Here is a 15,151-nt window from a genome sequence, read left to right as displayed (position 1 = left end):
TTTCTTTTGCACGAGTTTATTAAAGGCTTTAAGCATTTTTTTAAAACAAAAAAATAATAAACAATCACCAAATCCAAGCATAACAGAGAGCTCCATAAGAAAAAAAGGCATAGATGTGTGAGATGTATGTTGTAAGGCTGAAATGTCAACTTGATAATCTAAGTTTTTTTTCCTCACCTGTCCGACATAAGAACAAACAGACGATCCTGAACTAGCATGCAGAGTTGAATTTCAATTAGTTTATAACAAGGAAGCGCTCAGTGTAAGCGTTTTCGCTTTGAGCTGTGTGCATACAGTACAAAAAGAGATTGATTTCAACTGAGCTGCAGATGCTTTGACTATCCCAAACATCCCAGTTTAGGCGAGAACAAAGGGAAACTCAAATTTCATTGTTGAGCTAATTAACATTCTTTAACAGTGACCTGCTGAGAGTTTGAGCTTTATTCCCAGGGTAATAATTAAAAAGGCCGTGTACCTCAGTCATATTGGTGTTGCCTTGCCTCCACACAAAGTCAGACAGTCTGCTTACTGAAATTACCTGACAGCGCAACTCAAGAAGGGATAAATGTTACCAACTCCTTCAGACGGAGGCACAATTAAGTGCAATTCTGTGGCTAGACGGGTAGAAGCAAAGACAACAAATTGTTTCAGCCAAAGACGGCTTTTAAAAGTCAAGTGGTGTCGTTTTCATCCGCACTGAGAGATGTGGGCTTTCAGCACACCAGGCAGAACTAAAAGTGTTCAGTTCAATAGATAGATAAAAGTTTCTTGAGCTGACGTTGCAAATGAATGCTGGCATTCTGAAAAACGTGTTGCACAAATCTCAATATGTGAAGATGGTTTTGTGGTGACTTTGTGATTCTGTTCAACTCAGATTAGTTTGATCTAATTACCTTCCTACTCAATTCTGCCAGATTCTCATCTCCTTTCAGTGCTCCTTCAGGACTTTGAACATTGAAGTGGATTCCTCCAGTAGAATTTCAACCGGCTGTTGAGAAAGCAATCTTTCTCAACAGCCGGAGGTCCAGACTCTCTCCACAAAGCAGAGCTGGTTTTTACTAGGCTGATCTAATTTCAATTACCAGCCGAACTTGACAATAATTTATGCTTTGTTGTCCCTAAAGGTAAATTTATTGCTGACTCCAAGCTGAACTCCTTAATTTTTTTGACTCAAACCAATCAATCAATCATTTCATCTTTATGGAAAAGGTTGCTAAGCTCAGGTGAAGTAACTGTTTTCCAAAGCATTAAGCCTAGAATGACCTTAAACCCCCAACCCCTTAAAAAAACTACTTAAAATGCAGAAGCACCTTTGGCCTTGACATGCACAGAGCAGGTCATCAGTTTTCATTACTGTCTAGCTCATCTCTGATGAACAACCGCAGCCCCAGGTCACAACGCTAATGGCTCTCCGAGCGACTCTTAGACCTGGCTTTCCTCAGAGAAAGCTGCTTCTCACCTGCCAGTGCCACTTATCTCCAACTTTCACCCAGGTCACCAATTAGTTAGCCACCGTCACTCCAATTATTTCAACCATTCCACTCGGCCCACATGGGTTGCGACAACCCAGACAGTAGACACCGTCAGAAAATAGCTCCAGCTGAAGCCTGTCTCGGGAACGGCTAAAACAACACAACGCGCAGGGTTCAGTAAGGCCACGGCCTCCGGACAGGCAGACACATGGAAGCTATTAAGGTTACTGACAGCGTACGGCTCTGTTGGGGCCCTGTCCAGAGATTCTGCTGTCATTACATCAGGTGACATTGAGTGCAATTATTAGCAGCTACACGTCATGCCCGGCTGTAGATTCAGAGACAGACAGTAGTCGGAACGCCTGCTCAAGACTTAGTGGATCACATTCATTTTATAATTTTGCACATGTAAATAAATGCAATAGCAAACACAGGACTATATATATATCGACGTATTTGATGACAAAAGCCACTACGGTTTCAGAAGCAGTAAGCGGCAAAGACAGTGGGATCTTGCAAGTAGGAGGACACCACTGCCAAACTCTGGAGTAAGTCTGATAGACACATGCAGCGCAGGCCAGGGATGAAAAACACACACATAAAAACAGGAGTTTCCTTTCCATTCCTCTATCTGTTCAACAGCTTCCAGCAATAAGTGGCTTGCTTGCTTCATCCACCGGCGGCCCAGACAAATGTTAAGCACCTTAACGTCATTTTCAGACTTTGTCACTTTATAAACACAGAAGTTGATCTATTGTTTGGAAATTTAATTTTAAATTGGATTTAGGAGCTATTGTAACACCTTAAAATTCGATGGAACTGTGAGATTTTATCTCTGGCTGTGTGCTTGAAGTCTTTTACAGCCTTCATCAACTATTCTTCTACACTGCCTCATAGTTAGCTTATTCCATGTTCTCATGTCTTCTGGTTATTTTGTTGTCCCGACATCATGATGTGTCACCAACATGTCCCCCCAGTGGGGTGGTGTGTTCAAGATTTTGTGTCATGTCAGTTATCCAGCATTGTGCAGCTAACCCAAAAGGTTACAATTTGGTCGCGTCTGACCAGAGCACCTTCTTGCTGTGGTCCTAAATGGCTTGAGGGAAAAGTAAAAGGGACTTTTCACGACTTTCAACTGTGATTTTCTTCTCGCTACTCAGAAGGCAACAGATAGTTGTCCTGAAAACAGATTCTCCCACCCAAAGTGTGGATTTCTGCAGCTTTTCGAGATTTACGACGGGGCTCTTGGCTGCTTCTTCTAATTCATTGAAAGTTTTCAAAATGTAAAAAAATAAAGAAAAAAAACTGAGGTGCTGCCATGAAAAAATTCAAAATCCTAGACACAATATATGTTCAAGTGAGTTCAAGAGGATAAAAAGCCTCGTAATTTAGCTCAAATTAAGCCACCAAATTTCTGTCAAGGTACTAGAAAAAAAATATACCGTTCGGTTTTATTCAATTCTTGTCCGTCTCCAAATGGGTTTTAGAAAACACAGAGAGAGGCAACCGGTGAAGAATTTACCCCTATCTGCAGACACCCTCATCCTTTTGGGTTATCTCTTTTCGAAGGACAACACACGGATTGGCATGCAGGTTCAGAGACAGATACCCTGCAGAATGTATGTCATTAAAGCCGTGTTGTGATTCGAGCCTGGTGAGCTTCTACCCTAGATGCTTTTGAATCCAGAACCGGGCTCAAGAAAGCACTTTGTAACTTTAAACATTAGTCACCCTCTCAACAGCTACGTACACCAGTGGTATTCTCCACAGCAGTGAAATCACCCAGACTGGGAGAGCGAGGAAGGAAACTGATACAACTGCAACGCATATCAGTCAATGAGAACTTATTGGGCTGTCCGAGCTCTTTCTGACAAAACTCTGCATTAACCCGTTAAACCAAAAAAAAAACAAAGTCAGTTTAAATCTCTAATTTTTTTCACCAGCTCGTCATGTGACAGAGATGCTTTTATCAACAGTCCATGAAGACACACACAGGGAAGAAAAGCTGCTGCAGACAGATATATGGCCATGTTCTGTCTGCTGAAATAACAGAACATCACATTCCATCGAGGTAACACTTTAAAAGTCCTTACGAGTCCACTTCTGTTCTGACAACTCTGAGACACTGATGGCACATGCACGACAAAGTCAAGGATTTCTACATGTCAAAGATCACCACATTGAAAGCAAAACTTAACCTCAGTTAAATACATGTGCAGATGTTACTTTGGGTTACTTTTAACCGTATTTGTTCAAAAACCACACAAGTTTTGGAAACTCTCACTGCCTCGAGGTACAACTGTCCCAATTCTTGTTGTTATGGTAACCTACGGTGAGGTAAGACAGTAGTTTGACATGTTGTATAAGAAGGAAAATGAGTAGAAAAATAGAGATGCACCCAGAATTCAGCTTTTAAAAAAGCATTTTTTGGATCAGCCCTAACACCCGACTGGATACCACCAGAAACAAGTAATAGCAATATACCCACAAACACTGGTGATTTTGTAATTCCAGCCCCATCAACTCCAGTTGGACGTGATTGACATCTTTTTTTCAGTTTTGGGTCTTTTTGTGAGTTTTCTTCAAGGACTGCTTGGAAAACGAAAGCCAAACGAAGATTATTAATGACCACCCGTGAGCAAATGTTTAAAAGAAAAACAATTTCTTTGCAAGTGGGGAGAAGCCGTATGACAAGTGGGGCACACTTGGTCAGCCTGCATTTCCATGTGTTTGAACCTAAAAAGGCCTTCGAATGCCTCAAACCTCTTCAACGTCCCAAACCTGCCAAACCACTGGGCACTCCAGTTCCCAGTTTTGATTTCGAATAAGAGCCCTCTTCACAGACACATAGAGAGAGGAAGAGAAGAAAGGAGTCATAAAGATGACTGACCCTGACAAAGGGTGCTATTATAACTTCAAAAATAATACCAAAATCCAGCCTCTCAACAACATCACATGCTCTCAGGGTCAATAATTTCATGGATACATTAGAAAGTAAATTGTTATTCTACGAATAAGGATAATCTTGGCTGAAATTAAGCTGAAATGAACTAAAAATTATAATAACATCTGTACATTTTACCAGAAATTACATTTTTCTTTAGTTTGTCCACTACATTTTGGACATGGAGCTAGAAAACAATCTTTAGGACTATTGAAATGTTTGAAATTGCACCAAGAAATCATATGCTGTGAGGAATAAAACTACGTGATCTCTGTCCAATCAGAGACACACTGTAACAAGAGCCACAGTGACAATAACACCCTTTGGTGAGGAAGCTGTGTGAAGACACACAGCTGGTTTATTTCACTGCCAGTGAGGCATTTAAGTGACCACACATGAGGTATAGGCATCTGTTTAAAGAGAAACAATTTTCTGCAACATGTCTGTTTTATTTAATGCCACAATAGAGCAAGAGATAACAGCAGATAACAGGAAGGCTAAAAGTAAAACGACAAAAGTTTCTGTGACTTGTCTGTGTGGGCTTTCAAACTCTTTTCATGGAATGTTTGGGATTTGGAAAAGCTGGTAACCTTTTTGGAAATCTTAAAGAGTCAAAGTGAATTCCCTTAAATCAAGAGAATACAAACAGAGACTGCTATTTTTAAGTCGCTAAAGGCAGATTGAAATGTGAACTCCATTTTGCAGCATTCGAAATTATGTGATGTTACCGGTTTCTTTAGAGATGCTATTCATGGTGCTTAAGGAGTTATGGTTTCCATACTAAACAACCAATTTGCAAGATATATGTTTCTTGAAACTTTCCAACTATGATTAGACACATTGTCTAATTGGTTGTAGAGAACAACCTACGGCATTGAGCTACTTGAAATCAAAGATTATCAATGAAAATGCGAAAGCAGTTCAAACCTTGTAGGACGATATGTCAATTCAAAAAGCAGCAACTACAAGTGTTTTGCAAGCAGAACGGCACGCGTCAAGTCACGGTTTACGTCGGACCTGCTAGTAGCAGCGTGCTCTGCTCTCCTTCCCATAAAAAGACATGACAGGCTTGTTAGTCTTGACTCAATGTGGCGTTCAAAGAGCACCTTTTATCACTCCATCTCCTATCTGATAAAGCTGAGGAGCTGCAGCCTGGGTCACCTCACAATCCTAAATTGAGATCACCGGTTCTTTTAATCCTCCTCCACCATGTTTACCTCGCTTTCCTTTGATGAAGCCCCACAGGTGTCCTGGGAAATTTACATTTTTTTTCCTACCTCCCATCTCTTACATGCACCAGAAAGTGTTATTTGTTGTGCATTAATTATTTGTGAGTTTTGCAGATACAGAAAGTTGTGATTAAAAGTGAAAGACTGTGATTCAGGACTTAATATTGAAAGGGATATTGTTGAATGATCGACTTTTACGTCTTTGCGGTCTGGGTCAGACCGCAAAGAAAAAAAATTAATAAAAAAAAAATGAATAAAAATTATAAAGACACGAAGAAGAAAAATGGTAAAGAAAAAGAAAGCAAAGGGTGTGGGAAACAGAAAACAATATTTCCAGCACAGGTGACAAATAGACCTAAAAAGAACAAGTTCAACTTATTCTAGCCACACTTTGAAGTCAGGCCTGGAAATTGAAAAAACATTTGACCACATGAATTAGGCTAAAATATCTCAAAATGCAACAAATGATGTCTCATTTGAAACACATTCAAGAACAGATGCGAAACAAAGTAACTGACATATATTCCTCTGGAATGGTTTAAAATAATAATAATAATAATAATAATAATAATAATAATAATAATAATAATAATAATAATAATAATAATAATAATAATAATAATAATAATAAAATTGCTCAAAGACCCAATCCAGGTCACAAAAGAACCCAAAACAACATAAAAAGCACTCCAGGCCTCACTTTTCCCAGGACAGTTTATCCTTCCCCATCTTTTCACAAGCAGTCGTTGGGTAAGTGGTGCAGTACACCCTGGACAAGTCGACTGTCCAGTGAAGCTAAGTGTTTAATAGTAAGGAAGGGATTGGGGGGAAAATATCATCTGTGGGAGAATTTCAAGGTATGAACCACTGCTAGCCAAAAAACAGAAACTCAGGTTTCCCAAAAAAAAAAATAAAAAATCTTGATGAGGACCAAGACTTACAAAAAAAAACTTTGGATGTAGATTGTTTTGGGGTTTTCTGCCCATTGTGATCTTAAACAACCACACTGCAGGAGGAGGAAGAACACTTCTGAATGGCTCAAAAAATAAATAAAAAGCTAGTCCAAAATTGGGCCAAAGTTCCACCGCAGTGAAGCCGTCCGTCACCAGAATCTGATAGCAGTTTTTACTGCCAAAGGGGTGACACAACCAGATGTTAGGTTTACAAACCAAACATTGTTTTCACACCAGCTCACATTTTTTGCCCCTTCTTAAAAGAAGCCACCAGCTGAAAACTGGATTCTGTATTTACTTTGATATCGATCACACATGACCAGGTTAAATATGATTTTGAAGTTCTCTATTGTTCCTGGAGGTCCCTGTTGAAATTCAGAATCTCTCATTTACAACAAGCTTCTTAGTGGTTGTGCAGACTTATAAGTCTGAATGTCCGAATTTGCATGCGTTTGTGTAGAGGCTGAAGTTGTGTAAAGTAAAAGTATTGAGATGGTCACAACTGGACCAAAGGGGGAAAGACCCAGGAAGCAGAATTTGTAATACGAAATGAATGTATGATGAGGCATCTGATGTTTTTCTAAAGGGTGAGTATATTCAAACATGTCCCAGGGTGGGGGTGCAGTGAACATCTCTGGCCCTAGTCTCTGCCTGCCACACACACACACAGGCCTAAAGAGTGAAAGGCCAAAGCATCACAAGGCGTCATTGGCCTGGTCAGTCCGCAGACAAAGGCCACCATCAGACCACAAAGGCCGACGCCACACAACAAGCAACTCAAGAGCTCTACCCATAAAAGATTTATTGCATTATGCAACAAAAGGCCACCTTGAGAGCTGCCTTTGAGGAGTTCAGCGAGAGTCTTCCATCAAGGTGAACTTCACTCAGTCACATTGCTTTTTCTGCCACCCAGATCCCTCGCCGTAAAAGTTCTAAAGGAAACACAAGCAGGCTCTCGGGCGGAAAACATTTCCCCTGAGTTCTTTTAAATGCAACTCCAAACTAAATCGTAATTACTTCTAACCTTGTCTGAGCTCCTGCCAGAGGACTTGGCAAAGATTGCTTCAGCAGAAGAAAAGCAACAAACAGCAAACAGCCCTTGGAGCCAGTTTTGCTTAATTAAGTTGAGAGAGGCTTTCATTAAAACCCCTTAACCAAGGCTGAAATCTTTCAGGTATTGTAGAGCACACACACATACACACGTACACGCACACACACGCGCACACACACACACACACACACACACACACACACACACACACACACACACACACACACACACACACACACACACACACACACACAAAAACTGTGACTGACAGAATTTAAATTTTAAGGCAGCATTAAAGGCCATGATTCAGAGACGTGTGCACAGGTAATGAGGAGGTAAGTGTTTGAGGGTGAAACTCAGACAGACTGTGGTCACAGGCAAACGAGTTAGGCTGTCTGTTACCCGAGGCAGCACAGGGTTCATCGGGATGCGAGGCGTTTCGTCTCCTCTCGTGTCGATAGACGAGGTGTGGTTTGTTGTGCTCTTCGTCGTATTCCGCGCCAGACACGTTCAAAAGTGGCTCCAAGAAGTACTCGGCGTGCTGCGTCGCAAACGTTCCGACCTGACGGAGAGAAAAGAGACGTCATTCACGGCCTTGGCACAAAGCGTGTGATTGCATGTGAGAGCATATACCGTGTGGGGTTCAGCTTACAACTGACTTTCATTGACACTGAAGTAACGCTGTTGTTACCTCGGGCGAAACTCTTTAAAGAGTTTGTCTGCTTTTGACGGGAACGTATGGAAAGAACATACCGAATCAGAAATCTCTTGTCAAAGCTCGCTTTCGGTCACTCTTGAACTTTTACCCACGACAACAACGGAACATTTTCACACATCCTGCACCTTTTTGCGCATTCATCAGTAAGCGAGCGATTCACCGCAACTGTGTGAACAGTCTGCGCAGAAGCTGACCTGTCATGTGTTCGCAACTTTGGAAATGTGTTTCCCTCCTCACACGCTGACAGTGGGAGGAGTGACATCATCATAAAAGGAGAGAGCTGCTGACAGAGGAATGCTAATATTGATTTGGCAGCTCAGCTTCTCTCAAAGCCTCTTAGCGCTTTGAGCCATGAGGCACAGTGGTGTTTGCATGGTAATTTCATGCGCACACTTAAGCCGGATATTGGACCCTGGAATGTTATCTTTACGGGAGTGTTACACCAAAGCCGTCCCCACAGGTGATGGGCATTTGACAGCGGGAAACGTACGGATCGGATACGGAAAACAAGTACAAACTGTGTTTGTTCACCAAGAGTGGAAGGATTTGTTCACAATTTGTTCTCGGCACCCTTCCGGTGCAGTGTTATGAGACCTTAGAGCGTCAAACTTTGACACCTTGCTGCGCCTTACCCCGTTATTTTTCAGTTCCCAGAACTGAATGTGGATGAAGTTAACCAGCTAACTGTTGGTTAAAAATCACTGTTAACATAGTCTATTAATATATTCTGTTGTGCACAGTGAGCTCACTTTCCTTCCCATATGCAGTTACCCAACTCTCTTCAGCATGCACGGCATGAACTTTAGCTCTGGGTAAAATGATGATGGCAACACATCACAGTTCTGGCTTCTCTATAGAGGAGCCAAGAAGTAAAATGAAATTGCTTAGTGACCTAAAGGATTTGATCATCAGAGAATATAAAGTAGGACTGGACACACTGGCCACAGGCCAGAACTGCAATCTAATCATACCATAACGGCAGCACTTCAAGTAATATAACAACCTTGAGGTCAAGTCTGCTCTCTGCATTCAGCCAACGCTCTGATTGCATTCATGAGGATCTCCTCTGCACATTCCACAATAACATCTAAAATGTTGAAAAGTTTTGTTTTTCATTTCGGAAGTTTAAATGTATTATATCTTACAGAATCAGTACACATAGAATGAAAGCCTTTATTTTTTTGGAATTTTGATGACGGCTTACAGGTAACGAATGCTCGAAAATCAGTCTCGAAAATTTTTAACATTACGTGAGATCAATTAAAAAAATGATCTTTTAAACGTTTAAAACAGTTCTTCAAAAAAAAAAAAGTGATAAATTAATTGGAGTTGGCAAATCGGCACTGCACTAACGGCAGTGAAATGCATTTAGGGGTATCTCTCTAAAACGAACAAAAACTTTTCTTTGACTAAAAAAACTTTAGTTTTTCTTTAGCTGAAGGCCTGAGGTGATGTGTTGTCAACTGGTAATCTGTGCACAAACTACTCAACTTGTCAAAATGAAAATAAACATTTTTACACCTTTGTTCTCCTGTTGTTATTATTTTAAAACAACTTAATCTGATGTTAAGGTGTAAGAAACCAAGTATAACTCTCAATGATTTGTTACTAAAGCTTTGTAGGAATAAGAATTACATGAAAATTGCTGCAATTCAAGGTTTAGTGAGATTATTTTTAATTACAGAACATTTAAGTGAGACCACGTTTTTGCACATATAATTAAATATAAGGCAGCTGGTGCCTGTTTTTTTGCAATGCTATCCGATTTAATCCTACAACTCTCTACTAGCAGCAATCTAAGCACACAAATGACCTGTTGCATCACCAGAAAGAGGCAAAGCTTTAGTTTCCCAGTGTTGGCTCAGTAAATCTCCCAGACGTTTGGCTAGAAAGGAGGGCTGAACTGGACCTCACAACCGACTGGCTTCTGTCTGAACTAAAATGACATGGCTTTTTTCTTCTTTTTTTTTTTCCATCTCCCTTCTCTGTGCCGACTCATCCAAAAAAACAGTGGCGACCTCTGAGGTGAAAGGGCCCGTGGAAGAGTCGGGATCCTGATCTTTACATCGTTTAGAAGGTAGAACCATTTCTCAGGGCAGAATGACCCATCACACACTTCTATTATGGGAGAAAACCGAGAGCGCCAGCTCCGCAGGGAACAAACATTTCCCACGGTGTGAGCAATCCTTAAGTTCCCCGCAAAACCTTCAGTGGCGGTTGTCTCCGCTGTAGAGCTTTCTCCTCTTTTCTGTCCATCACGGCGAGCTCACTTTGAAAAGAGCAAAGAGCTCCCTGAACTCCGCTCACCCCCCCACACCCCCTCTGTCCCCTCATCAATCGCCCCCTGGGGATGGCTTTGAGTAACTCCGGACAAAAATGGGAAACCTGCGCTTTCCTAGAATGACCCCTTTGTTTTATGGCTTAATTATTCTTTAATGACCTCATCTCAACACAATGCGGCCCAGACCAGCAAGCCCCAGTGAACAGATGAAGACACATTTATGACCCAGCAGCCTTTGGTGCCGCGTCTATTGTCCCGTCATCCTCGGTGAGCGATATGTTGACAAAAAGGAAGCAAACTTGTTTGGATAAGCGAGTAATACGTCACGGTTGCGCAAAGAGGCAACAAAATGCTCATTAACCCGATAATTGCGCGGCACCTTGCGGTGTCGCTTAGATGGAAAAAAATCCATTTGTTTTACTTTTGACTTAGTTTCAGAGCCACCTGTCCCCCTCTAGACTGTACTTGCAACAACAGTCCAAAAATAAGAATTTGCATCACTGAAATAGATGCCGCAACGGGAATAGTGAGACTCTAAGTCTACGGTCACTCTGTACCCACCCCCCACACAGGATCCCGCTGGTGCGACTGAGGTCAACCCCCTTGCTCCTGGTCCAGTAACCTCATGTGACCCATGAAGTCATCCCCTTCAGCACTTATCAGATTCTCTCCCACAGGAGTCAGCAAACTAAATCAGTCCGGCAAGGAGGATTCCTGCGTGATTAATACTGGATTTATAAACCCACCACTCTCCTGAACTGTATTACAGGCTCATAACAAACTTTTTCAAATTGGTAAATCTGTAGAGAAAAAAAAAAAAGTCATAACCCTTCAAGACGACTTGAGAGACGCATTTCAGCGTCTATGTCAGCTGGTTTATTAAGTTTGCAGCAAGTATATATATATATATATATATATATATATATATATATATATATATAGGGTTCAAAACTGTTTACTAGGAATTATCAACCGAGTGTGATCAAAAGGCAAATGACATCATTTGTCAGCGATCGTTTCATGAGGTTGTTTAGGATTTCAGATTATGTCATTCATGTCGAGTTATGCTGATGTTACAATGGGTGAAAGGAATCTTACAAACAAGCCAAATAGTAACACAAAACGGTCTCACTGTTGCAGTGGCAACACACACACACACACACACACACAAAGTGAGGACTTTGCATTGAGTTTCATTCATTTAAGTAACAACATTCGTGCTCAACCCAAACATTTCCCCTAAGTTTTAACCATTACTACCTTATTTCTAAACTTAACCAAAACTCAATTCCCACTTTACTTGTAAACCAAACTAGAAGACCACGACAGTACTGCAAGAAAGGGAGGCCTGGGAAAAGGCTTCCGCTTTCCACAAATGACCGCTCTTTGGTGGTAGATTTTGTGAACGTGGCCCTCAAGTACAAATTCACATATATTACATGTTTTCATATTCATATGCATTTTATGTCTGACCTAGACTCAATTCACAACTTGATCCTAAACTTTTGCCCCTATCCCAAAGCAGCTCTTCTTCTTAAAGGGCTCAGACTTTGTGCCCCGGAAGGCGCAGTGGGTCCTTACAATGTAGTATTTGTTAGAAAAATTGGCTTTTCAGGTGAGAAATGCTAAAACACATACGCAAACACAGGCAGCCTTAAATGTATAATGTTTAAATAAATGAGCTTAGGATGCAATAGTAGATGAATCAGTAACAGATGCAGGTCATTCAGGCACCTCGCCACTTTGCATCACTGCAGATTTGGTCATTTTGAGCCAAACTTTTTTGGGCACAAACTGTCGTCATCTAGTGCTGGACGTTTCATACCCACCATGCATCAGTTTGTACCTGCAATGGGGACATTTTGTGCCTGCTTTGACAACCAGTTATTTAAAGTTTTGCTTTGTTTTTGCATAATCCACTCTTTTAGTGATTGCAATGTAGGACTCAGATAATAAAAATCCACCAGCAGGTAGTCACTTCCGTGTACAGAGAGAGTTTTCTAAAACTCCTGAGGTTTCACTGTAGGCTTCTGTTCCGGTTTGCCATGTCGAGACTCTCAGAGGCCTGCAACTGAAACTGTGTTATGTTATTATTTTTTGTAGATTCAACAAAAGTATGGGAACATTTTTTTTTTTTTTCACAGACTGTCAGGAACAAAGTGTCTAAAGATACAATTTAAAACCAAATCTCTGCTAGCTTGTCTGGTATGTGTAGACAAAACACCGGCTCATCATTTGAATTTAAAAAGTCTTTTCATGTCTGAATGATTCATGGATTGGAGTAAAGCATCTCCAAACACAGACACACACACATAAAAAAAAAAACACATTACTCTGAGTCTGGTCAGGTACTGGAATGAAAATAAGTCAAAATGTAGGCAACAAAATCAAAGGAAAACTTAGAAAGACCTTCCTGAAAGCTCAATAAAAACTGATCTTGATCTCTCATAACTCTGAAACGTTTCACATTTCTTCTTGCAACAAGCACACAAATCGTTTTTAACATAGCTCCAGCTTAGTCAAATCAAATAAAGTGGCTACTTTCAAACCTTCCCACAGATTTCCAATTGGGCTGGACTGGGCCATTCTACGAGAGGTGTCCTGTTTCGACCTTTTCACTTCCGATCTGGTACCGATGTTGCAGCTTTGAGTATTGGACGATATCGATATTGACCTGATACAATATCAGAACGAATCAGGCATGCTTTTATTACTTGTTTTGTACTGTGAAATGCTACAAAAAAGCTTGATCAAATGAACAAAAGGCAGCAACAATAAGTATTAGTAACCAGTGGTCTGCGTGCAGAATTCAAGCGCTGCTGGATAGAAATGCTGTTCTAGATAGAGTGTTTCTATCTAAGAGTTTAGATTCAGGTCAAGATAACAATAATGCTCATTTCTTGTCTGATACTGGATTGATTTCCGATATCAATATCAGATTGGGACACTCCTGTGTATGATGACAAGAATATGCATTGACATAAACCAATTCTATTGTACCCCTGGCTGTATCTTCAATGTCAGGCTCCTGCCAAAAGGTCAATCTCCATCCCTGATCTCAAATTTTTTGCAGCTTCTAACAGCTTTTCTTCCAAGTTTACTCTGTATTTAGCTCGATCCTTTAACCATCAGCTCTGACCAGCTTCCCTGTCCTTCCTCAAAAAAAACATACCCACAGCATGATACCACCACCACCACCACCATCATATCTCACAGTGGGGATGGTGTGCTTCGGCACATTTTCTGCCACACAAAATTTCACACAAAAACAAAAAAGAAAAGAAAAAAGATTAACATAGCTCATTTATCATACTCTGCTCCCTGGTATGAATACTTTTGCAAGGACCCGTCTTTGCTCCATCCTACAAAAATCTCAACCTTTAGCCCGCATCGCCCCATAGGTAACAGAGTTCACGGATCCCTCCGTCATTAGTCCAGCAGCACTTGCTCTTGTTACACTCTTACACGCTTCACTCAGACTGCGGGTTCTGCAGGATATGCATGGATGGGATCCATTGAAATGGGAGAAAGCATGTCAGCATCGCTTGATGAAAGAGAGAGAGAGAGAGAGAAAAAAAAACAAAACAAGAAACGGTGAGAGCCAGCGGGACTCACCAGACCGGTGCACAGGCTGAACACAGCGGGGTGCTCGCTCTTCGCGTTGACGTGCCCGCGGAAAAAGCAGTGCCGCATGTCGCCGGGGTCGTGGAAGTGCGAGTCCGCGTCGCCGCTGCTCCGCTCCGCTCCCAAGTGAGTCGCGGTGTAGGACGGGGCGATGAAGCTGGAGTCTGCGCTCAGGTCGAGATGGAAGCGTTCCCCGAACGCGTCGATCCTGTAGAGAAGCCGCAAGCCCGACAGGTCATCACTTAAGCTCCTCCGTCTCCTTCTGTAGTGCAGCTTGTGGGGGAACGATTCTCCGAAGTCGTTCACTCGGAGCGGAGTGATGATTTCATACGATGACAGCTGCTTGATGAAGCTCTCTGCAACGAAACGTGGGATTCAGCGGCGGCAATCAAGGTGTCGCCGCAATGAATGATAACGTTTGCGACCTGCGACAGGCGAGGCGATTCGAGTCGGACCTACCTTGTTTCGGATGCAGTCGGTAATGCAGAGTTTCCCTGGCGAGCGCTGACAAATGACACGTTAGTCCAACCAGCCAGATTGCAAGATGCATGATTTCCTCCACGTAGAGTCCGTCCAAGGCAGTACCCTACCCTCCGTCTCTGCCGAGCGGCGCGGCGCGACTCTCCCCCTCCACCCCGACTTCTCCGTCTGCTTCTCCTTATTCCCCGGCTTGTCAGCAACAGGTCGTGCGATCCGCGGAGGCTCTCTGCAGCGCAACTCTTGCAAAGTGCATTGGCCTCATCGCATTGCTGAAAACGTGCACCCGCTGCCCTCTGCAAAATTATCCGCGTTTATGACACATTCATCCTCTCGTCTCTCTCTCCCCCCCCCCCGCACCCCCAGACTCCATTACAAAAAAAAAAAAAAAAAAAAAAATTA

The 15,151-nt window shown here is 42.0% G+C and overlaps 1 protein-coding gene across 2 annotated transcripts in view; it reads right to left on the bottom strand.

Moving 5' to 3' along the window:
- LOC103465836 (A disintegrin and metalloproteinase with thrombospondin motifs 20) overlaps positions 1-15,150 on the bottom strand; it is a 103,894-nt gene extending 88,744 nt beyond the window's left edge. For both annotated transcript variants that reach the window (XM_008411017.3, XM_081607866.1), the window contains exons 1-3: positions 14,732-15,150; positions 14,264-14,628; positions 8,052-8,211 (exon numbers count right to left, since the gene is read on the bottom strand). In XM_008411017.3, the coding sequence (XP_008409239.1) occupies positions 8,052-8,211; positions 14,264-14,628; positions 14,732-14,822 (616 nt within the window). In that variant the 5' untranslated portion in view covers positions 14,823-15,150. The remainder of the gene's footprint in view (positions 1-8,051; positions 8,212-14,263; positions 14,629-14,731) is intronic.
- Between the last annotated feature and the right edge of the window lies 1 nt (position 15,151).

This window comes from Poecilia reticulata, chromosome 6 (assembly GCF_904066995.2).
Source record: "Poecilia reticulata chromosome 6, P_reticulata-male-v2, whole genome shotgun sequence".
Taxonomy (NCBI): domain Eukaryota; kingdom Metazoa; phylum Chordata; class Actinopteri; order Cyprinodontiformes; family Poeciliidae; genus Poecilia; species Poecilia reticulata.
Note: the sequence above shows the minus strand (reverse complement) of the source record. Positions and strands in the feature narration are given on the sequence as shown.